This window comes from Caretta caretta, chromosome 1, assembly GCF_965140235.1.
Source record: "Caretta caretta isolate rCarCar2 chromosome 1, rCarCar1.hap1, whole genome shotgun sequence".
Lineage (NCBI taxonomy): Eukaryota > Metazoa > Chordata > Testudines > Cheloniidae > Caretta > Caretta caretta.
The window spans coordinates 49,430,133-49,454,601 of record NC_134206.1 but is presented as its reverse complement, the minus strand read 5'-3'; the positions used below and the strand labels follow the sequence as shown (position 1 = coordinate 49,454,601).

Sequence of the window (24,469 nt, the reverse complement as noted above, 5' to 3'; positions counted from 1 at the left end):
GGCAGATAGATGACTCAGTCCCGCTGAGAAGAGAGTCCCCGACCACCACCACCCTCCTCCTCCTCTTGGGAGTGGTGGTTGTGGAACCCCCATCTCTAGGACAGTGCATCTCATGCCTTCCAATCAGTGGAGTCTCCTTCTGCTCCCTTCCCTCTGATATATCATCTAGTCCATTCTCCGCATTAGTACTTGTGGAGAGAACATGAAAACGGTTGCTTACCTGTATCTGCGCTGCTGGTACATGGACGCTCCCCTTTCTTCTGGAGGTCACATGCTGCCAAGTTTCTTCACCGTCCTCCTGTCCCCGCTGCGCAGTCTGCTCTGAATCTTCAGAACATTGTGCCCATAGAAGCATATCCTGACGCCTGTCCAGGAAATCTTCAGTTTCTCTTATGCAATGCAGGGTCGATACTGGTTTCTCCAGACCTTGAACCTTCTCTTCCAATATGGAGACCAGCTTACACTTCACACAGACAAAGTCCCTTCTGTCCTGTGGAAGAAAGACAAACATGGCACATCCAGTGCAGGTCACAACAGCTGAACACTCACCATCCATATTACCTTCCTTCTACGAGCTTCCTCAGGAGCTGTAGTAACTACTCAGAGAAACCGGCAAGATGTAAGCCTCAGTGGGCTCTCCCCAGGCGAACTCCTAGGCAAACTCCCTCTGTTAGCCTCTCTGCTGTTCGCCACTCCGCTGGTTCACAGCTGACTGACTTTTTATAACAGTCAGACCCACTCAAGGCTCACCTGGAACAAAGCACTCCCAATTCACACTTTTCAAACCAACAACCAATCAAGCACACAGTCACTGTCCCCACAACAGACACTCAGATACTCACCAACACAGCCTCCCTAATGCAGCCCTTAGCGTACCTCCTCTCAGACAGATCCCAGGCAAACTCCCTCTGTTAGCCTCTCTGCTGTTCGCTGCTCAGCTGTTGTAAGTAATAGCCAACATGGATTTGTCAAGAACAAATCATGTCAAACCAAGCTAATTTCCTTCTTTGATAGGGTTACTGGCCTTGTGGATTGGGGGAAGGCTGCAGACATGAAATATCTTGCTATTCTTCAAAAAAAGAACTAGATAAATTCATGGAGGATAGGTCCATCAATGCTATTAGCCAGGATGGTGTCCCTAGACTCTGTTTGCCAGAAGCTGGGAATGGGCAAGGGAATGGTGCACCTGGCAGTGGCCACCGTTGGAAGACATGGTACTGGGCTAAATGGACCTTTGATCTGACCCAGTATGGCCGTTCTTATGATTTTAGTAAGACTTTTGACACAGACCCACATGACATTCTCATAAGCAAACTAGGGAAATGTGATCTAGATGAAATTACTCTAAGGGGCCACAAAACTGGCTGAACGACTGTACTCATTGTTCAACTGGTTGAACGACTGTTACAATGGTTTGCTGTGAAACTGGGAGGACATATCTAGTGGGGTCCTACAAGGTTCTAACCTGGGTCTGGTACTATTCAGTATTTTCTTTAATGACTTGTATAATGGAGTGGAGAGTATGCTTGTAAAATGAAAGGATAACCCCAAACCGGGAAGGGTTGCAAGCACTTTGAAGGACACAATTCAGACCTTGATAAATTGGAGAATTGGTTTGAAATCAACAGAATGAAATTCAATGAAAATTAGTTCGAAGTCCTACATTTAGGAAGGAAAAATCAAATGCACAACTACAAAATGGGGAATAACCGGCTAGGCTGTAGTATTGCAGAAGAGGCTCTGGGGATTATAGTGGATCACAAATTGAATATGAGCCAACAATATGACAGAATTATGAAAAAGGCTAATATTATTCTGGAGCATATTAAAAGGAGTGTCAAAGTTACAGCAAGCTAGCAATATTGCTCAAGGCAGTAAAAATTTCATGCCTTATGTGACATAGCTAGATTGCCCATACCACCACTGTAGAGACAGCCAGATTGACAGCAGAATTCTTCCGTCGACCTGGCTACAATCTCTTGGAGAGGATGATTACTGACACTGAAAGAATAAAACCCTTCCACTGATGTAGGAATCATCTATGCTGCAGCCTCAGAACTGTGCTGTAGACATGACTTAAGACATGGGAGGTAATTGTTTCACTCTACTTGGCCCTAGTGACACCTCAGTTGGAGTATTCTGTCCGGTTTTGGGTGCCACATTAAGGGAATATATTAGAGAGTTCAGAGGTGAACAACAAATATGAAAACCTGACCTCTGAGGAAAGGTTAAACTGTGCATGTTTAGTCTTGAGAATAGAAGACTGAGGGGAGACCTGAAACCAGTGTTCAAATATGTTAAGGGCTGTTATAAAGAGGATGTGAACTTCACGTCCACTGAAGGTAGCACAAGTAGTAATGGGCTTAATCTACAGCAAGGGAGGAGATTTAGATTAGGTATTATGAAACACTTTCTAACTATAAGAATAATTAAGTAATGGAATAAGTTACCCATTACTGGAAATGTTTAAGATCAGGTTAGCACCTGTCAGGAATGGTCAGTCCTACCTCAGTCCACAGGGATAGACTTGATGACCTCTGAAGATTCCTCCCCCAGCCTTCTATGATTTTATGATTAATGTATAGATAAAGATTATCTAATTTTGTGGGTAGATTATTCAGCTACAACTGTCAAGCAAGCAGTTTCATATATTTCCCTATTTATGAGTAGCGTAAGAAGAGCCCTTAATATTCACATTCTCAGAGGTGGTGGAGGAAACAAGGAAGAAGTGTCAAAAACCAAGCTTATGGAGTTAGAAAGTAAATTAACCTTTAACAGCTAGAGAACAGTTACAGTCACTGCATGTATTTTACATGTAAAGTGAAGAGCTTGGAAAGTTTCCTGTTGGACTGCAGCAAGAATATGAAATGTAATGAAGATCAGCTTAATTTGCTGCAGGATAAAACAAGATACTCACTGTAATTTTGTAAGAACTTCATACTGGACCTTGTTACAGTGAGTTCAATTTGATTTTTTAATGTAATACAGTACATTTTTATAAACTGAACATTATCATTGCAGAAGAACATGCTAACTAAATGTTAGCAATTTATATTTTTATACATAATTATTTACTCTACTGTAGCTACTGTATGCAGATCTCAATATTAGTACATAAAATATTCATTTTACTTATATGAGGAGATGAGGATGAACCTAGAAGAGGTTTGAATATCAGAATGTCATATCTGCTGCACCTGTTTTCCCAAGAAATAATGAATTACACACTATAACCCAAAAAATAAACATTTAAATTGCAAAACTATAGTTTAAATTTACATCAATCATATTTTATGATCAGTTGTTGTGCATCTATAGTCAATGAAATTTGATCTAATCATGCTTATGGACATATAACCAACAGCCTGCAGCAGTTTCAACACCAGTTTTTCATATTTTGTATAAAATGGACTTAGACATATCTTCCATAAATGTTTTCAGTGCAATTCTGTCAATGAAGAAAATATAAAGTTAACTTTCAATTTTTATTTTATAGGATAAAAAACTTGCATTTGCCCTGCTGAAGTGTAAATAAGCTATTAGGTTTGTTGTGCTAATAAAAATTTCAAAGTTAGTCACTTAAACCAACTTTAACTGCCCTTATGGGCAGCAGTTCCCCTGTATTCACGGGTATTACTAGAATAGTTGAATACTGGGAAAAAACTTTAGAGGCAGAATAATCTACTTTTTGGAAATGAAGTTTTCAATGAACAGAAATTTTAAATTGAAAAAGTCAAAAGAAAACAGTCAAAGTTCTTATGATGTAGTCTTGAAATCGGTAAAACCATGTTTCAACACTATCATCCTCTCTCACATCCCTATGCTCTATCTGCTATTTTGCAATTATAACTTAAGAACATATGCTTTGATGGGTTATATGAAAATGCTCCATTATTTAATGAGATAAAGATTTAATAAGTTAGAAACTAATCTTTTTCAGTCAACTGTAAGGAACCAAAGGGAGAAGTGCACCTGAAATTATAAAAACGTGCTTGGCTAAGCATAAAATAATAACCTATACATTTTGGTTCAAAGACAGTTTGTAAAACTGCACACAGGATACTGCCTTACATATTTTGTCTCTGTTCTTTGTAGTTTACACCCAACAAACAAAAATTCAACAACTCTAAGGTAGCACTAAATAAAAGTGAGCTTCATTCAAATCTCAAATACCTGACTGCAAAGACCTACAGCTGGTCATTCAATGACAATTTAGCTCTTCATACCAAAAAAAATTTGGCTCACAAAAAATAAAGTATAATAAACTCTTGGTAGAAGGTGCTCTCATGAGGCAACCTATCATATACTACTGCTAGGTAAGAGTTTCCAAAAAAAATTACATCCCATTTTCAGCACATTTTTCATAAACATGCAACTCACTATAAAATACAAAACACTTGGCTCTCAAGAACAGCTTTATAAAGACACACTGCATCAATAAAATTTTTTTTCTTTGTGATTAACTTTACATTGTAATAAGAACTGTATTTTCACTAATGTTTATATATCAGATTTCATATTATAATGTAGTAATAATTTGCTCTGTGTGAACATAATGTTCAGGAGGAAATATCTATACACATTAACATACTAGACTATTAAAAACTCATTCAGTTACAGAATTTTATTGATACAGTAGATTAATAAAAACTGATAGGGGAAGATAAAATGGATAGGGTATTCAGTACATTATTTAACAACACATTTTTAAAATTAAAATATTTTAAATCCTTTTTGAATTTTCAATGCCACTAGAAGTCCAGAAAAGCCTGGCATCAATACTGAGGTGTAAAGTGAATCAGACAACTTATTTCATAATTGGAATCTGTTGTATTATTCTATCGGCCATCGTTCACTGGTAAAAGAAAGTAATTTAGCACTTTGACGACAGGTGGGTGCTTAAAAGTAAACTCTAGATTAGATACAAAGGAAACAAAGATCAATCGTTTTCTTTCCCCCCCTCAACAAATAGTGGCAAAAGAAAATGGCACTATTTATTCAACTGATTTTTTTTTCACAGTTAAATGCCAAGAAGAGTACAAATATGAACACTGACAGATATTGCTTGAGATCCATTCTAACAAAAACTTTTTTCTTTTTTTAAATCAACAGATCTAATAAACAGTTGGGCACTGTCAGTTTAAAGCCACTGATAAAAGCTATACAAGCACTTCAGAAGTCGGAAACATTAAAAAAGGGCTATTTACAAGTTTCTTCTTTAGTTCATGTCTACAAAGGCAGCACACATTACACTTCACAAAAATCCACAGTTAATGATATCAACATGTGTGTGGCTAAAGCTTGTGACCTAGGGACTGCAAACGTAGGGGTAGTAAATGTAAAGTAAGTTTTTTTCTTCAGCAACCCCATTTTGTGCACCAACAGCTTCATTCAGCCTCAAGCTATGAGCATTCTTCAAAGCTTTCACCTTGGAACATGGATAATTACATGCTTCTTCATCGCCTCTCTCTTTTGGAAGTTCTGCGACGTACCTGTTATTGAAGAGAGAGTCAAGAGATTAAAAATAAATAAATAATTAAATTTAAAAATTGTATTTATAAAATGAAAAAAAAGCTGCACATACATTATTGTGAAAAAGTTCATGTATAAATGTATTCCATTATGGGAAAAATGTTGAGACTGACAATGAATTTACATAGTTCTTTATAACCTATGAAATGATAAATTTATAGGAGCTCCCTCGGTCTGTCTCCTTCTAGTATTACAAAAAACAAAACAAAACCCACCTTTCTGGGAGATACCAGTTACCAAAAACCTGTAGATGAACAGTTCTTGGAATTGGCCCAAATAGTAAATTCAGTTACATAGTTTTGGGGGCAAGACTTTGCATTTTGGGTTTTGATTCTTATAAGTTATGCTTTTCAGCAATTACATCTGTTCTATAGTATTGTGGCATTGTTTGCAGTTCCCCAGTTTACATTGAGATTTGCAATTATAGGAGGGATTAAATCCTGTGCTTAGATACAAAAATGTTAGTCTATCGTTCCCAAATTTAAAACAAAAAACTAATTCTTAAGATAGGCAGGAAAGAAATAAAGACTGAATTTTCTGAAAATTACAAATAAATCTAAAGTTTGAAGGAACTAAAAATACCTACTTAAAATTTAAACTTGGTATCGTGTACTCCTTGCATCTACCAAGCCTAAAATTCATAGAAGTAATACACCTTAAACTTGGCACTATTACAGATACTGGTAATATCTCAGAACTTAAATTATTGAAATTATCTGTCATAGCAGTTTCAATGTATGCTGTAGAAGCAAACTGAGAAAACAGTACGAACCAGAAAGAAATACTATTTTCTACATCTACTTCTAAGGCCTGTAAGGACTCTCGCAGACTTTCTAAACTCAGCAGGCAGGTACTCAGGGATTGCTTAGCAGCTCTTTGACAAATGGGAACTAGAGGGGAAAAAACAGTTACTCACATTTTCGTAACTGTTGTTCAAGATGTGTTGCTCATGTCCATTCCATTGTAGGTGCACATGTGCCCACGTGCACGGTCATCTGAGATTTTTGCCTTAACGGTATCCATATGGCCGGCTGTGTCACCCCCTTGAGTGCCACGCTCATGTGCTGGTACATCAGGCGCTGCTGGCCCTATGCCCTCTCAGTTCCTTCTTGCCGACAACTCCAACACAGAGGGGCCGGAGGGTGGCTAATGGAATGGACATGAATAACACATCTCAAAGAACAACAGTTGTGAAAAGGTGGGTAACCATTTTTTCTTCGAGTGCTTTCTCATGCTGATTCTACTGTAGGTGACTCACAAGCAGAATCTTTGGAGTGGGCTCAGAGTTCACAGCTTCGCAGATTGTAGCACACCTCTGCCAAAGCCAGTGTTGTCACAAGTTTGCTTGGTCAGTGCATAATGCAACACGAACATGTGAATGGAAGACCAGGTCGCGGCCTGACAGATGTCTTGCACTGGCACCTGTGCTGAGAATGCTGCCGATGATGCCCATGCCCTAGTCATGTTACAATTGCTGGAGGGGGTATCTTAGCCAGCTCATAGCAGTAACGGATGCAGGCCGTGATCCTCTGTGCAGACACAGGGTGACCTTTCATCCTATCTGCCACTGTGACGAACAGCTGCATTGACTTACGGAATGGTTTTGTTCTATGTAGAAAGCCAGTGCCCACCTGCCACCCAGGGTGTGAAGCCTTCATTCCTCATATCCGATGCATGGGGCTTCGGGCAGAGGACCAGTAAAAATATATCCTGGCCAGTATGAAACTGGGACACAACCTTGGGCAGGAACGCCAAGTGAGGACGCAGCTTAACCTTCTCCTTGAAAAAAAACCATACAGGGTGGTTCCAAAGTGAGCACCCTGATCTCCAACAGGGTCGATGTTATAGCGACCAAAAAGGGAGACCTTCCAGGACAGGAGGAGGAGGGAACAGGAAGCCAAGGGTTTGAAGGGAGGACCTGAGAGTCTGGAAAGCACAAGGTTCAAGTCCCAAGGGGGAACTAGCTCCTGGACACGTGGGTAGAGGCATTCCAGCCCTTTCAAGGAAGGCACCATCATAGGATGGGTGAAGAGGGACCCACCCTGGACCAGGGGGTGCTGAGATGGCCGCTAGGGGGACCCTTAACGGAGGAAAAGGACAACACTTGAAGTTTCAAATGCAACAAGTAATCCAGGATGTCCTACAGCCAGGCTTGCTCAGCCCAAAGATGCCTCTCCAAGGCCCAGCACTCTAACATTTTCCGCTTCGCCAGATAGGTTGCCCTGATCAAGGGTTTTCTGCTGCCGAGCAACACCCGCTGAACATGGGCCGAACACGCTCTTTCGTCCACATTCAGCCACCCCGTCAGGTGCAGCGCAGCCAGGTTCGGACGCAGCAGGTTGCTGTGGTTCTGTGATGGCAGATCCGGTCGAAGGTGCAGCAGGAGAAGGGCTGCTGTCAATAGGTCCAAACCAGTGCTGACAGGGCCATGAGGCTGACTCTCCCTCTATCCTGTTTGATCTGCACCAGAACACCTGTGAATCAATAGCACTGGTGGAAAGGCATACATGAGCACTCCCCATCCACAGAATGAGGAAGGCGTCCAAAGGAGCTCTTGTCCAGACCTTGGAAGAAGCAAAACTGGTGGCACTTTCTGTTCTGCCTGGACATGAACAGGTCCACCTGGGGAGTTCCCCACTGTTGGAGAATATCAACCTGACCACCTCTGGATGGAGGGACCATTCATGGCAAGATGAGAAGGTCCTGCTGAGGCGATCTGCAATGACATTCCTGGAGCCAAGCAGATGGGCGGCAATCAAATGAATGGCGTACCACACAGAGAAGCCCATAGGCTTAGCGCCTCCTGACAAAAGACTGAGGATCTGACCCCTCCCCGCCTTTTGATGTAGTACATCACAGCAGTATTGTCAGCCAGGACCCTGTACCACCTTGCCTTTCAGGTGGGGCAAGAACGCCTGGCAGGCCAGGCGAACTGCTCTGAGTTCCCTGACATTGACATGGAGGGCCAGATCGTCCTGCAGCCAGCAGCCCTGGCTGAGTTCGCCCAGGTGGGCTCCCCAGCCCAGATTTGAGAGGTCTGAGAACAGGATCAGTGACTGGAAAGGGGCTGCAAAGGGAACCCTCTGCAACACCGACTTGGGGTCCAACCACCAACTCAGGGACGAAAGGATGTGGCTCGGTACTGTGACCACTCGGTCCAGGGAATATTTGTTGGGGATATAGACCGAGGCCAATCACACCTGCAGCAGCCGCAGATGAAATCGAGCATTACTGACCATGTACGTGCTCATGCCCATGTGCCCCACCAGATGCAGACATGTGTGGGATGTGGTGAGTGGGTGCCTTCTTAACTGGCAAATCAAGCCTGGCATGGCCGGAAACCAAGCTTCTGCAATGAAGGCTCTCGTCCATGTGGAGTCGAGAACAGCCCCGATGAACTCTGTGTGTTGGACTGGCATGAACATGGACTTTTGTGTGTTTATTAACAGACCCAGGTTGCAGGAGGTGGAGCGCTCCAAGCGAAGACTTCTCTGTATCTTATCTGGAGAGCCAGCCCTTCATGAGCCAGTCGTTGAGATACAGTAACAGGTGGACCCCCCGACATCTGAGGTTAGTGACCACAAGCACCATGCACTTTGTTAACACCCTCGGCGCTGAAGAGAGGCCAAAGGGTAGTGCCATGAACTGGAAATGGTGCCCACCCACTACAAAATGGAAGAAGCGCCTGTGGCCTGGGAATATAGAAATGTGGAAGTAAGTGTCCTTCAAGTCGACAGCAGTGTGCCAGTCTCTCGGATCCAGGGAGGGGATGATGGAGGCCAGGGAGACCATGCGAAACTTCAACTTCTTGAGAGACATGTTGAGGCTGCACAGGTCCAGGATGGGTCTGAGGTCCCCTTTCAGAATTAGGAAGTACTGGGAGTAGAATTACTTTCCTTTCTTGTCCCAAGGAACCTCCTCCACAGCCCCCAGACACAGGGGGTGGGAGGAAGCGGACAAAAATTGTGGGATATAGCCCTGCAATATTATGTCCAGGACCTAGAGGTCTGACGTAACCCACAACCAGGCCAAGTGGAGGGGAACAGCAGTTCAGGAAAGGTAGCGGACCCAGGAAATTGGCTGGGGCATCGCTCTCAATTGTGCCATCAAAACAAGCGTTTCTGCCCTGCAGAATGCTTGGTCTGTCTGACTTGCACAGGCGAGTGGAAGGTAGAAGGGAGGCAACGACCAAAAACAGTGCCCCTTTCCCTCCTTCTCACGGGTCCGGGCGAGACTGCCATGACCTCGACGGTGGGGGCAGCTGGAATGGCTTACGCGCCAGTTGCAGTGTGTGGCTACCCAATGAATGGAGATGGCCTTGGTGTCCTTCACCTCGTGCAGCCTTGCATCAGTCTGCTTGGAAAACAGATCGTTCTGATCTATGGGAAAGTCTTGGATAGAGGTCTGCATCTCTTGGGAGAGACCAGTGACTTGAAGCCAGGAGCTGTACCTCATAACCATCATGGATGCCACCACCCTGGCTGCTGAGTCCTCCGAGTCCCACGCCATCTGAAGAGCAGAGCAGCCCGCCGAGGTGCGCTCCTGAACCAGAGTAACAAACTCCTGGGCTCAGTCCTGTGAGAGGGACTCCTTGAATTTATGGAGAAAGTCCCATAAACTGAAGATGTAGAAGCCCAGGAGGGCCTGGTGATTCACCACTCGAAGTTGTAGACTTGCAGTGGAATAAATGTTTCTTCCGAACAAGTCAAGTCTTTTGGCCTCCTTATTTTGTGGGGTGGAGTTGGTGTGCCCCTGCTTCTCTTTTTCATTGGCCACAGAGACCACCAGCGAGCCAGGAGGAGAGTGGGTATAGAGATATTCAAAGCTTTTGGCCAGCACAAAGTACTTCTTCTCGGCCTGCTTTGAGGTGGAAGGGCATCTACCTGATGCCTCTGGCAATTTTCAAGACCCCTGTGTGCACGGGTAGTGCAATATGGGTATGGGTGGAGGCTGACAGCACGCTGAAGAGAGTGTCCTCTTCCTCAGCCATCTCATCCACTTGCAGGCCCAGGTTGTCAGCCACCTGCCGGAACAAGGCCTAGTGGTCCTTCAAGTCGTCGGGCGGGCTGGCACTGAAGGGCCCAGTGACTGCCTTGTTGGGATGACTAGGAGTACTGAACTGATGGATGGTGGGCTTGTTCCTCCTCCGCTGGGGAAGATGGGTAAGGTGTAGGTGCAGCCTCCTGAACCTCGGACACTGGGTGTGCCTCCAGTATGGGGCCTGGTGCTGATGATCACTGCTCCGCAGCTGCAGCCGACAAGTGAGCCGAGGGGGGGCAACACCATGACTGGACCCCCCCAGGTGTTCCAACATGACCACTGAGCAGCCACTGTCCTGGTTGTCACTGTCCCGATGCCGCCACTAGCTCGAATGCCCAGTATCGCCGCTCAGGTCAGGGCGATGGGCTGAAACGCCATTCAGTTGCTGATGAGCCACCCTCTAGAGACCATGGAAAGGCTGTCAAGACCTGAGTTTGCCTCAAGACCACCAACACTGGAGACAGGTGCCCTGGGGACCGGTACCAATGGCACGGTGAACGGGTGTAGTGTCAGGGAGATTAGAAGCAGGAGGGAGATCATTCCCACAGCGTTGGTGACTGGGAACAGCGTCTGGGACTATGACCGACTTTGATAATAGGGGGACTAGCGGCTTTCCCTTGGTGAATCACATCACAACAGCAGTGACTGCGACGCCAGAGACTGAAGATAATTTTGTGATGATCTAGATGATGGTACTGGCACCCGTTGGTCTGGAGGTGGAGAGCACGCCATTGTCTTGAGGGATCGGCAGTGCTCCATTGCTCCCTGGGAAACCTTATTGACTGGCTTGGGGAGCCTTACTCAAGGCGTGCAGCACTGGCTGTGCTGTAAGCACAGACGGAGGTTTGAGCTCCTTTGGTGCCTGAGTTCGAGAAGGTGTTGGTGCCAGCAGGACAGTCGGTCCTGTACCACTCGCTGGAGTCAGAGGAGGACATTTCCACAGGCTAAAGGCCTCAGCAGGGGATGGTCAACTGTGGGGCTCCAGCATGGGTGGGTAATTCGGGGCAGGCTCCTTGCTCACTGCCACCTTCGTCGGTGCCGGGGAGCTGTGGTTTTTAGCCCTCTTCTTAGGAACCAGTGACAAAGAACAGTGCCCGGTAGGCACCGTGGTGCATTTCGCACTGATGTCGAGGTGCTGGGTGACTCATGACGGGCCAGCTCTGATCCTGGGCAGATTTCATAAGGAGAGCCCTGAGTCTGATATCCCTCTCCTTCTAGGTGCGAGGCCGAAAGTTCTTACAAATCTGGCACCTCTCTTTAACGTGCACTTCCCCCAGGCACTTGAGGCAGCTGCCATGGGGGTCGCTAACAGGCATAGGCCTGTTACAGGAATCGCAGGGCTTAAAGCCCAGAGATGGGGACATGCCCGGCGAAGTCCCCACTGGGACCCAACTCTAACTACAACACTTAAATACTTAACAGTAAAGATAACTATGTACAAGCTTAAGGGCACAAAGTCCAAGATAAGGAAAACCAAAAGTCCTTGACAAGCAAGGAAAGGCACTCCAACTGACCACCACAGGGGGTAAGAAGGAACTGAGAGTGCGTAGGGCCAGCAGTGCCTGATATACCAGGACGTGAGCGCGGCACACAAGGGGGTGACACAGCCAGCCCTACAAATACCGCAAAGGCAAGAATGTCCGATGACCGCACACGTGGGCGTGCCTGCACCTACAATGAAATCAACATGAGCAAGCACTCGAAGAAGAACTTCTGTTCAATTTACTGAGCTCCATAAATATAGGTTTCAGAGTAGCAGCTGTGTTAGTCTGTATTCGCAAAAAGAAAAGGAGTACTTGTGGCACCTTAGAGACTAACCAATTTATTTGAGCATAAGCTTTCGTGAGCTACAGCTCACTTCATTGGATGCATTCAGTGGAAAATACAGTGAGGAGATTTATAGACACACAACATGAAAAAATGGGTGTTATCATACACATTGTAAGGAGAGTGATCACTCAAGATGAGCTATTACCAGCGGGGAGGGGCGAAGAAAACCTTTTGTAGCGATAATCAAGGTGGGCCATTTCCAGCAGTTAACAGGAACGTCTGAGGAGGGGGGGGGGGAATAGATTTACTTTGTATAATGACACATCCACTCTCAGTCTCTATTCAAGCCTAAGTTAATTGTATCCAGTTTGCAAATTAATTCCAATTCAGCAGTCTCTTGTTGGAGTCTGTTTTTGAAGTCTTTTTGTTGTAATATTGCGACCTTTAGGTCTGTAATCGAGTGATCAGAGAGATTGAAGTGTTCTCCAACTGGTTTATGAATGTTATAATTCTTGACATCTGATTTGTGTCCATTTATTCTTTTATGTAGAGACTGCCCAGTTTGACCAATGTACATGGCAGAGGGGCATTGCTGGCACATATCACATTCGTAGATGTGCAGGTGAACGAGCCTCTGATAGCGTGGCTGATGTGATTAGGCCCTATGATGGTGTCCCCTGAATAGATATGTGGACACAGTTGGCAACAGGCTTTGTTGCAAGGATAGGTTCCTGGGTTGGTGGTTCTGTTGTGTGGTTGCTGGTGAGTATTTGCTTCAGGTTGGGGGGCTGTCTGTAGCCAAGGACTGGCCTGTCTCCCAAGATTTGAGAGAGTGATCGGTCGTCCTTCAGGATAGGTTGTAGATCCTTGATGATACGTGGGAGAGGTTTTAGTTGGGGGCTGAAGGTGATGGCTAGTGGCATTCTGTTATTATCTTTGTTGGGCCTGTCCTGTAGTAGGTGACTTCTGGGTACTCTTCTGGCTCTGTCAATCTGTTTCTTCACTTCAGCAGGTGGGTATTGTAGTTGTAAGAATACTTGATAGAGATCTTGTACGTGTTTGTCTCTGTCTGAGGGGTTGGAGCAAATGCGGTTGTATCGTAGAGCTTGGCTGTAGACGATGGATTGTGTGGTGTGGTCTGGGTGAAAGCTGGAGGCATGTAGGTAGGAATAGCGGTCAGTAGGTTTCCAGTACAGGGTGGCGTTTATGTGACCATTGCTTATTAGCACTGTAGTGTCCAGGAAGTGGATCTCTTGTGTGGACTGGTCCAGGCTGAGGTTGATGGTGGGATGTAAATTGTTTAAATCATGGTCACCTACTACAGGACAGGCCCAACAAAGATAATAACAGAACGCCACTAGTCATCACCTTCAGCCCCCAACAATTTCCCCCCCGCTCTCCTGCTGGTAATAGCTCATCTTAAGTGATCACTCTCCTTACAGTGTGTATGATAACACCCATTTTTTCATGTTGTGTGTATATAAATCTCCTCACCGTATTTTCCACTGAATGCATCCGATGAAGTGAGCTGTAGCTCACGAAAGCTTATGCTCAAATAAATTGGTTAGTCTCTAAGGTGCCACTAGTACTCCTTTTCTTTATATAAATATAGCTATATTTTACCTACAAAGAACCTTACAATGGCTAGGCAGTTGATGTTTAGAAAAGCTGGATGAGCACAAGTCCATGGGGCCGGATGCACTGCACCGGAGTTGGCGGATGTGATTGCAGAGCCATTCACCATTATCTTTGAAAACTCATGGCGATTGGGGGAAGTCCTGGACGACTGGAAAAAGGCTAATGTAGTGCCCATCTTTAAAAAAGGGAAGGAGGAGGATCCAGGAAACTACAGGCCAGTCAGCCTCACCTCAGTCCCTAGGAAAATCATGGAACAGGTCCTCAAGGAATCAATTCTGAAGCACTTAGAGAAGAGGAAAGTGATCAGGAACAGTCAGCATGGATTCACCAAGGGCAAGTCATGCCTGACTAATCTAATTGCCTTCTATGACGAGATAACTGGCTCTATGGATGAGGGGAAAGCGATGGACGTATTGTTCCTTGACTTTAGCAAAGCTTTTGATATGGTCTCCTACAGTATTCTTGCCAGTAAGTTAAAGTAGTATGGGCTGGATGAATGGTCTATAAGGTGGATAGAAAACTGGCTAGATTGTTGGGCTCAACGGGTAGTGATCAATGGCTCCATGTCTAGTTGGCAGCCGGTATCAAGTGGAATGCCCCAAGGGATGGTCATCGGGACGGTTTTGTTCAACAGGGAGAATCTTTTTACGAGTTTTTACAGTGCCTAGCACAATGGGGCCATGCTCCATAACTGGGGCTTCCATGTGCTACTGCAATACAGATACTAAATTATACTTTGAGTTCAATGGGCTAAGCAGTTCCCCAGAAACCAAATCTCTAAAGACCCAATAAACTCCTCAGGATCCAGGGGCTGTTGGCTGCATCTCTCTTCCAATCACCTCTTCTGACCTATGAGGTTTCCAATTCTGGAGATGAATGCAGTCAACCACATATTCAAGGATGTTCAGTGGCTCCCCAATCCCCTGTAATTTAGGGTCATTCCGGGACTTCACTGAGCTTCTTAATATTTTCCAACACCAGCAAACTTAATTCTTACTGAGCTGGTTAAGTACTTGAGCATTTTTTGCTTAAAAGCTTTAGCATTTAAAATGGTAAGTATATAAAACTAAGCCATAAGTGTTAAATTATCTTAGTTTGAAGTCTGTTTGCTTGGCACATCATAGTAGTTGAAACTTTCCTAACGTGCAGAGTTCCTCAGCTTCAGAGGACAAGGCAAATGAAAGTTTTTCAGATGTAGTGGGGAAAGAGCTGCCAAATTCCTTTAAAGTTTAAAGGACAATATGGAATGTAGGTGAGGAAGGAATGGGGCTTAAAAAAATAAAAAGGAAATACACTGATCCAGGGAGTGCCTCCAATCTTAATTTTTATTCTGGCCACTCATTGTCCATCTTCCATAATAAATTACACAGTTCTGAAAGACCTTTATTCCAGCTCAAAAACTACAGACTCCTCTCTTTCTATAACTCAGGAATTTAACTTGCAAACCTTCCCATCTCCTACTGAATTTAGGAGCCAGGCACCACACAAAAGTTGATGTCCCCAGTATATCTAATCTTAACTATTAAGGATCTTTTTTTTTCCTGGAAGAAAACTAGGAAATACGTATTTAAAAATTGTTAATTTAGAGAGAAGGTTGCTTAAATAATAAAATCCTTATGCAAATATACATGCTTTAGCATTGCCATTAAAAAAATCAAAGTTAAAATGACTATAGCTAAATTCCACAAATATTTTATTACTCTTATATTTCAGACATTCAGCTAGTGACATTGATCATGAAAAGACCACCTTAAAACATCCTCTTACACAAAAGGCAAACAAGCACACCCACTTTAAAAATATACATCACCAATACAGGTATATATTTGAATATTTATGATGTACAGGTTTTTATTGAAGGAGTTCATACGTACAGCTAATCGAAAAACAAAATTTCTATCGTGTGGGAAATTCTGAATTTCAACATTTGTCTTCATCCCAAATCTAGATGGAAAGTCAAAACGCTGAAATTTATCGTGGAACAAAAAAACATTCTGAAAATTTTTTATTCAGAAATGTCAAAATGTTTCATTTCAGGGCATTAATCTGCATATACCTGAGCCACTGCAATACTTCATGGGAGTTATTGATCAGGTCATGTCCCCAATTTTCCAAGGGCTAGGTTCCCCAACTGAACCATATTTCCCACAATCACAGGACTCCCAGAATGTCTGACAATCTCTCCTTTCCTCTGGCCCACGTGCATCATAGGAATCCCATGACTGTGATGTATCACAGGAGATGCCGTTTGGCTGGGGTGTTCTGCCCATGGAGAAGAAAGGAGGTAAGAAGCACATGAATTACAACTCCCGTGAGGCATCACAGCAGCTCAGGCACATGCTGAGATTAATACTGTCTTGAAACAAAATTTTGTTTAAATTTTCCCTACAGAAAATTGAAAGTGTCTGACAAAAATCGACAATTTCCCATACAAAATTTCAATTTTGCAGAATTCCTGTTTTTCACCAAAAAAACACTCACGGATATTCTCACCAGCTCTACTTGTAAGTATATCTTGAGAGCTAAAATATACACTATCAGAATGTGAAAAGTGAGTTTTTGCTCATCAACATTAGGCATACAGAAAGGTACCACCCAGATCTACAGAACACATTTTAAACATGTATCTTACACTGATCGTGGAAACTTCCTCTTCCTCCATTACTTCTTCTTGGGGAATGTCATCACTGATAGGAGAACTACCCTGAAATATATCCATCTCTTCACTAGATTCATTTTCTTTACTTGCTGCTTGTTTGGTGCGTCCAGCACGACTAAAATTAAAAATCACAGATTAATGTTACAGCACATGGGTCTTTAAGCACATAAATAAACTCTGCAATGGAAAAACACTTCCAGCTAGCCTTTTAAACAGTTGTTCTTAATATGCTTCCTGTAAAACTTCTACTCTAAGTGCCCACCTACTTTTATCTGTAACCAGAGGGTAGAAATTCTATTAGGCTGAGTGATTTTGCAACCAAAATTACTCCAGGATAATATATCAGGAGTAAAACACATTTATGAGGCCAGCCCATTAATATGTTTGGGACTATTTATGTTGCGCTTAAATTGGATATATTTTTCTTTCTAACACCTTAAGTCAAATTGCAGGCCAAGGGGTGGGGTTTTTTTTTCGTATCAATAACCCTTATGAAAAGATAGATGTATCTCAGGTATATTATTGGTTTCATGGTTCTCGGGTACAGCACTGGTTTTGTGGTAAAATGAAAGACAAAAACACCGTATCTCTCATGGGAAAACACTTTTCACAAAGCAATCACTCCATATCTGATCTTTCAATACTTATCCTCAAGGGAAACCTGCACAACACCTTCAAAAGGCAAGCTTAGGAACTTTGCTAGACTCCAAAAAACATGGACTTAACAGTCACAGGTTTTATGGCTGATTACAACAATTTGTAATATACCACATGGCCTGCTATCCTTAATTGCCCACTTCAAACCCTTTACGCATAACACTAATCCCCAATTGCCCATATCATTTTGAGTGGCCACCTCCAAAATGCATGAACCCTTCTGCTTAGCAATCTGATTTTTTCCTTCCTAAGTGAAGTACTTTGCACTTCTCTTTATTGAATTTCATATTAATTCTCCAATTTGTCAAGGTCCTTTGGAATGTTACTCCTGTCCTCCAAAGTGCTTGAAACCCATCCCAGTTTGGGGTCATCCACACATGCACGCTCGCCACTCCATTATCCAAGTCATTTTTGAAAATACTGAATAGTATCAGACCCAGGACTCACCCCTGCAAGTCCTCACTAGATAAATCCTCCCAGTTTGACAGTGAACCATTAATAACTACTCTTTCAGTATGATCATTCAACCAGTTGCTCACCCACCTCTAGTAATTTCATTTAGACTACATTTCCCTAATTTGCTTATGAGACTGTCACGTGGGACTGTGTCAAAAGCCTTACTAAAATCAAGATATACCATGTTTACTGTTTCTCTCCTATCCAACAGGCCAGTAAGGTTGGCTTGGCATAATTTGTTCCTGACAAATCCGTACTGTTATGGATTATACAATTATACAATCCTTATATCCCTATTATTCCCTAGGTGCTTATAAACTGATTGTTTAATCATTTATTCCAGTATCTTCCCAGGTATTGAAGTCAGGCTCACTGGTCTATAATTCCATGTATCCTTTCTTCCCGTTTTTAAAGATCGGTATTATGCTCACCTTTTTCCAGTCCTCTGGGATCTCACCCATCCTCCATCAGTTCTCAAAGATAATTATTAGAGGTTCTGAGATTGCTTCAGCTAGTTCCTTAAATACCCTAGGATGAATTTCATCAAGCCCTGCCAACTTGAATACATCTCACTTATCTAAATATTCTTTAATCTGTTATTTTCCTATTTTGGTTTGCCCTCCTTTCCCCTTGTTGTTAATATTAATTGTGTTGAACTTCTGGTCACCATTAACCTTTTTAGTGAAGACTGAAGCAAAACAGCCCTTCTTGATGTCATCAGTTATTAGCTCTCCTTCCCTGGAAAGTAGAGGACCTACACTTTCCTTAGTTTCTCTTGCTCCCAATGTATTTAAAGAACTTGTTCTTACTTCCTTTTATGTCCCATGCTCATTTTGTGCTCTAGCCTTTCTGATTTTGTCCCTACAATCTTGTGCTATTCTTTTGTACTCCTCTTTGGCAATTCATCTATGTTTCCACTTGGTGTAGGATTCCTTTTTTATTTTCAGGTAATTATAGAGCTCCTTATGCAGCCATATTGGCCTCTTACTATTCTTCCTATCTTTCCTTTGCACTGGGATAGTTTGCAGTTATGCCTTTAACACTTTAACTTTAATCTGAGGAACTGCCAAGTCTCATGAACTCCTTCATCCCCTAGATTTTCTTCCTATGGGACCTTACCTTCCAGTTCCACCCCCTCCTTTTTTTTTTTTTTAAAGGCCATTGTTTTTATTCTGAAGCTCTTTCTTCTTTCTTTCCTTAGACTCACGAAATCTAGCATTTCATGACCACTTTCACCCAAATTTCCTTCCTTCTTCAGATTCACTGCCAATTCCTTCCTGTTAGTCAGAATCAAGTCTAAAATGACCGTCCTCCGGGTTATTTCCTCCATTTTCTGGAACAAAAAGTTGTCCAATACATCCCAAGAACTTACTAGAAATTTTGCGTTTTGCCATATAACTTTTCCAACAAATGTCTGTGTAGTTAAAGTCCCACATCACTAAAAGGTCTTCTGTTTTTGCTATTTCTGTAATTTGTTCTAGCAATGCCTTCTCCACCTCCTCGTACTGATTTGGTGGTCTAAAGTAGACTCAACCATGATTTCACACCAATTTTTGATCCCTTTTAATTTTACCGATCTCACCTTCTTTTGGACCTCAGACAAGCATATACATTCTTGTTGTATGATGCAACACGCCCTCCCTGTCCTTCCTGAACAAACTATATCCCTCTATACCAGGAGTGGCCAAACTTGCTGATCCTCTGAGCCACATATGATAATCTTCATAACTTCAAGAGCTGGGCACACCTGTCAGTGCTTAGGGCGTCAGCACTGCAGGGCTGCCAGCTGGGTCTTGGGGCTACACCGCTGGACTGAAGTCCCAAGCCCCACCACCCTGCTGCAGGGTAGAAGCCCTGCCCGTCTGGTAGGTGGAGAATGGAGTGGGGGGGCATGGTGGGCTCCACGAGCCTCACTTTAACTGTAAAAGAGCCACATGTGGATCGTGAGCCAGGGTTTGGTCATCCCTGCTCTATACCAATATTCCAGTCATGAAACTTATCCCACCTAGTCTCTGTGATGCCAATTAAATAATAATTTAGCTTATGTACTAATATTTCCAGTTCTTCCTCTTTATTCACCATACTCCTGTCATATGTAGTGACAGAGCTTAGATACCTACAGTTCTACAGGTAACTACAGAGAAGTGAGGCAAACCATGTGCCCCAAGACCTTCAAGAACAGTAACTCTCTGTAGACTGTAGCACATCTTGTATAGAAAATATTAACCACTGAGATGGTCTCCAAGTGAATAAAGCCTGACCTTTCAATAGGAAGGCTAGATGAAAATTCAGAAGGTTACATTCAGAACTTACACTTTTTTTTGCTGTGATGGTGGTGTTTTTGGTGGCCTTCCTCGTCTTTTCTGTGGTGTAGACTGTGTTGATTCAACCGCACTAGTTTCAGATGGTTCTACTCTGTTTTGAGGAAGACCGAAATTGCAAAATATCAAATTATAATTAATATCCAAGGGGTTTTTTCCTTTCTTTCTTTCTTTCTTTTTTTTTTAAAGAATGCACTTTATAAGAAAAGAGACACACCTTTGTTGCGCTCTTCTTGGTGTCCTGTATTGCCTGCCTTTTGGCTTCTGTTCCATGTTTTCACTTTGCCCTTCTTCCTCCTCCTCTTCCTCTTCCTCCACTACTGATGCTACAGGCACTGCTTTTTTTCTGCCCCTTTTAGATGTCTTTGCTGCTGGTTCTTCCTTTGGTGTACCCCCACTAGCTACTTTAGGAGGTCGTCCTCTTCTTCCCTTCTTTGGTGGACTGTTTTGTTCATCCTCACTTTCTAATACATCTTCCTTTAGTCTCTTTTCCTCTGGCCACTGTGGTTCATCAGATTCTGAAACAACTGCAGCTCTCTTCCTCCCCCGCTGACTCCCTCTAAGTTTCTGTTCTTGCCCCAATTTATTCAGGTCATCTATACCCAACTTCTCTTCTGAATCTGTGATGGTTGCTTTCTTTCTACCTCTGGGCTTCTCCATCTCTGACTGAAAAGATAGATTAGGTTACTTTTTTTAATGAAACATTTTAATGATCTTATTTGACTAAAGTGACTTTCAATCCATGAAGAAAAGTAAATTATGGCAATTTTTCACCTTCAACAAATAAAGCCCTAAAGTTAAGGTATTAGAGTAAGATCTTGCACCAACTTCAAATACCTTTGCAAGGGTATATAAATATATATAGAAATGTTAACAAGAAGACATAAAATACTCTAAGAAAGCTGGCTATTAAGGCCTACCAACATGTGGGGCCTTCCTCACTTGGATTCTCAGCTGTGAAAATATGCAAGTAACTGGATAATTAAGACATTGTAAAAATACCCATAATCTTATTCTTTAACAGTGGTAGAGGACCAAGATATAGTATCTTGCCTGGTTTTGTTTAGGAGGAGCTTGCAGAAAATAGGTTACTTAAAATGATACGTAAATTATGTTCTCCAAATAAAGTATTCCCAGTTTCATACTTGGTGTTGGGTTCAGTGTAGCTGAAAAATTACAACACTTGATTTCCCTACCTATACATAAGGCTATATTGTATTTAGACCCCCTCTCACACAAAAGGGAAAGCATTCCAAAAGGATATTTACATCATGACATCATTTTACCACAATAATACATTTAGTAAAGCAACATCATTATATTGCAATCCAAATACAATGCTTAAATGCATACTGACATCTGCTCTGTCTCCATTTAGTTGAAAGCAGACATGTTCACCAGTATGCCATTCAAATTCAGATTGGACATTTCTCCTTTCAAACTATACTGTGAAGACTTAAGTTAGTAATCAGAGTTTATGACGAGAAATCATCTTTACTCAAGAAAAATGTGGAAAGTCCAGTCAGTGAGAAGGAGTTGTGAGAAAGAACAGGGAAGCCTACAGGACGAGATATTAACTAGAAGAAAATGACCTGGTTACTGTAAAAAAAAATGGTTACTAGCCTTTCCATAACTGTTGTTCTTTGAGATGTGTTGTACATGTCCATTCCACTGGAGCTTTCCAACTGTGCTCCAGTGCACAGTTGGAAAGTTTTTCCCTTTGCGATATCAGTTGAGGCAACATGAGCATCTCCCAGTGCCTCTCGCACAGTGCACAGGCATAAAGGGCAGAGCTGCCCTGACACCTCTCACTACCAGATAGATTCTGATAGAGAGGGGAAGAAGGGTGGGTCATAGAATGGTAAGTGCAACATCTCAAAGCACAACAGTTAGAGAAAGCTTACTAACAGTTTTTTACTGTGACCTGTTCACGTTTTCTCAGCTTAGTCATGTATATCTAGTTGGTTCAAGTTACCACTCCAAAGTCCAAGCCCATCTCTGTTTTGGAGTCTATTTGAACAGGGATTGGAGGATTACTTGTCCAAATCTGACATCGTCTCTAGACTGTTAAGAGATTGCATAGATAGAGGCAAATTTATGACATGAAGACCAGGTTGCTGCTTTGCAAATGTCTAATACGGGAATGTGAGCCTGAAAGGCTGCAGAAGCTGCTTGGGACCTAGTTGAATCACCTAATGACCTCTAGCTGGAGGCATTACATTAGCCAACTGGTAGCATAAGCGAATACAATTGGAAATCCAACGTGAGACCCTTTGAGTGGATACTGGACAGCCTTTCATTCCGTTTGCAAACACAACGAACAATCATGTCAAAGACCTAAAACTGCTTGGTTCTGTCCAGATAAAAAGATAAAAGCTCTTCTAACGTCTAGATTATGAAGCCTGTCCTCACCCTTATGGCCATGAGGCTTTGAGAAAAAGGTCGGCAAGAAGATTGCTTGGTTAAATGAAAACTGGAAACCACCTTAGCAAGAAACATGGGGTGAGGATGAAGATTATCTTTGAAGAAAACTGTATCTGATACTAAATGTCATCAGTTCCCTGCTGGCTTTCGTAACAGCCTGAAATGCAATCTTTATAGAAAGGTTCAAAAGAGAGCAGGTCACTACAGGAACAAAGGGGGGACCCACTGGCTTTAAGACTAGATTAAAGTTCCATGGGAACAGGATACTGCACCTGTGGAAAAAGTCTGTCCAGGCCTTTCAGAAATTTAATGGACATCAGATTCGAAAAAAAGTGAGCAGTTATCAATAGGCAGGAGGAAGGCTGAGACAACTGCGAGGTGCATTTGCTAACCCTTGATGCTTTAGGACAGAAGACAGTCCAAAACATGCTGAATAAAAGCGAGGTCTGGGAAAACTGCATTCACTCTGAACCAAATGGAGAAACTCTTTCATTTAGCCAAGTAAAGATGTAAAAATTTTATTAAAGTTAATGTTTAAAATCAAATTTAAACAAGTTAAGAAGGAAGGTACTGAACATCTAGGGGTCAGGCTTAAGTTATGAAAGTATCGGTTACAAGGTTTACAAGATATATACATAGTATATAACCAGCATAGACCCAGATTGGGGTGCGGGAGTTTTTAAAACATCAGTGGTTAAGTGGGCTCGGGTACGCCACGCATAGAATGTATTTAAAGCCCAAGTCAGTATTGGTGTAGCGAATAAGTAGACCGGTGGAGCGCATCCCTTGGTTCGTCAGGGGAGGAAGTGGGTTATTTCCCTGGCTGATGGTCTCGATTACTCGACCTGATACTGATGGCGTCCTGTGATGTGTTCCGTTTAGATGTCTCTGGACCACCTGATGGTGTCGGACACCATGAGCTGTCTTATGAGCCAGCGTAGTGCTGACCGACTCCGCATGCTCTCAGCACTGGCTCATTGCAGGGCTCCGAGGACCAGGGTGTGGATCTGGACCTCGTAGCTCTGGGCTCTCAGGGTGTCGGCCAGCAGGGGTATATTTCAACACCTTCTGAGCTCGGGCTTCGTGGAAGGGCGGTGACCTGTTTTCAACTACTACTCAGAAGCACTTCCAGGACCCCCCGTAGATGTTAGCCATGAAGCCACCAGACTGTCAGATGAAGGGTTTGTAGATTGTATTGAAGGAGGCACTTGTGATTAGGCGAAATCAAGTCTTCGTGTAGCAGGAATGACAATGGGTGATCGACTGAACAACTCCACAAACAGTACTGATGGGAGCATGCCGCGGCGATGAGTAAAAGATGAGCCTTGCCCTGTTTGATTTTGCACAGAACTCTGGGCAGGTGAGGGATGGGAGGAAAAGCTTACAGAAGACTAACTAACCACATCAATAGAAATCAATAGAAAAGTGTATGTTAGTAAACCAGGGCTGAGGCCCACTTGGGAGCAAAACTTGGCACTTTCAGTTGTGTTTTATTGCAAATAGATCCACTTGGGGAGTTCCCCAGAACTAGAAAACAGATGTTATATCAAGACAAAGGGACCACTCATGGTGATTGATATACAATTTGCTTAGGTAGTCTGCCAAGGTTTTCTGGATCCCTGGAAGGAAAACTGCTTTCAGAAGTATAGACTTGGCAACACGGAAGTCCCAAAGTAGAATCGCTTCCTGACACTGCAGTGAAAATTGGGCTTCTCCTTGTTTGTTTACATAAGACACAGCCATTGTATTGTTGATCAGAAACAAGCAGCCCCTTTCCCTTGGTGTGTGGAAGAAATGCAATGAAAGCTAACTGGGTAGCTCAATTCCCTGACATTTATATATAGTCTGAGATCTCGGGGAGACCAGAGACCTTGTATCTGTATGAGACCCAAGTGAGCCCCAACCCAAGTCTGAGGCCCCCATGACTAAAGTGAGAGATTGTTGAGGCGGGGCAAAGGGAACTCACTTACAA

At 43.1% G+C, this 24,469-nt stretch overlaps 1 protein-coding gene across 3 annotated transcripts in view; it reads right to left on the bottom strand.

Moving 5' to 3' along the window:
- Nucleotides 1-2,955: 2,955 nt before the first annotated feature.
- The window catches only part of PDS5B (PDS5 cohesin associated factor B), a 266,958-nt gene continuing 245,444 nt past the window's right edge, over nucleotides 2,956-24,469 (bottom strand). For all 3 annotated transcript variants that reach the window (XM_048847181.2, XM_048847201.2, XM_075127882.1), the window contains exons 32-35: nucleotides 20,291-20,739; nucleotides 20,066-20,167; nucleotides 16,613-16,754; nucleotides 2,956-5,492 (exon numbers count right to left, since the gene is read on the bottom strand). In XM_048847181.2, coding sequence (XP_048703138.1) covers nucleotides 5,457-5,492; nucleotides 16,613-16,754; nucleotides 20,066-20,167; nucleotides 20,291-20,739 — 729 coding nt within the window. In that variant the 3' untranslated portion in view covers nucleotides 2,956-5,456. The remainder of the gene's footprint in view (nucleotides 5,493-16,612; nucleotides 16,755-20,065; nucleotides 20,168-20,290; nucleotides 20,740-24,469) is intronic.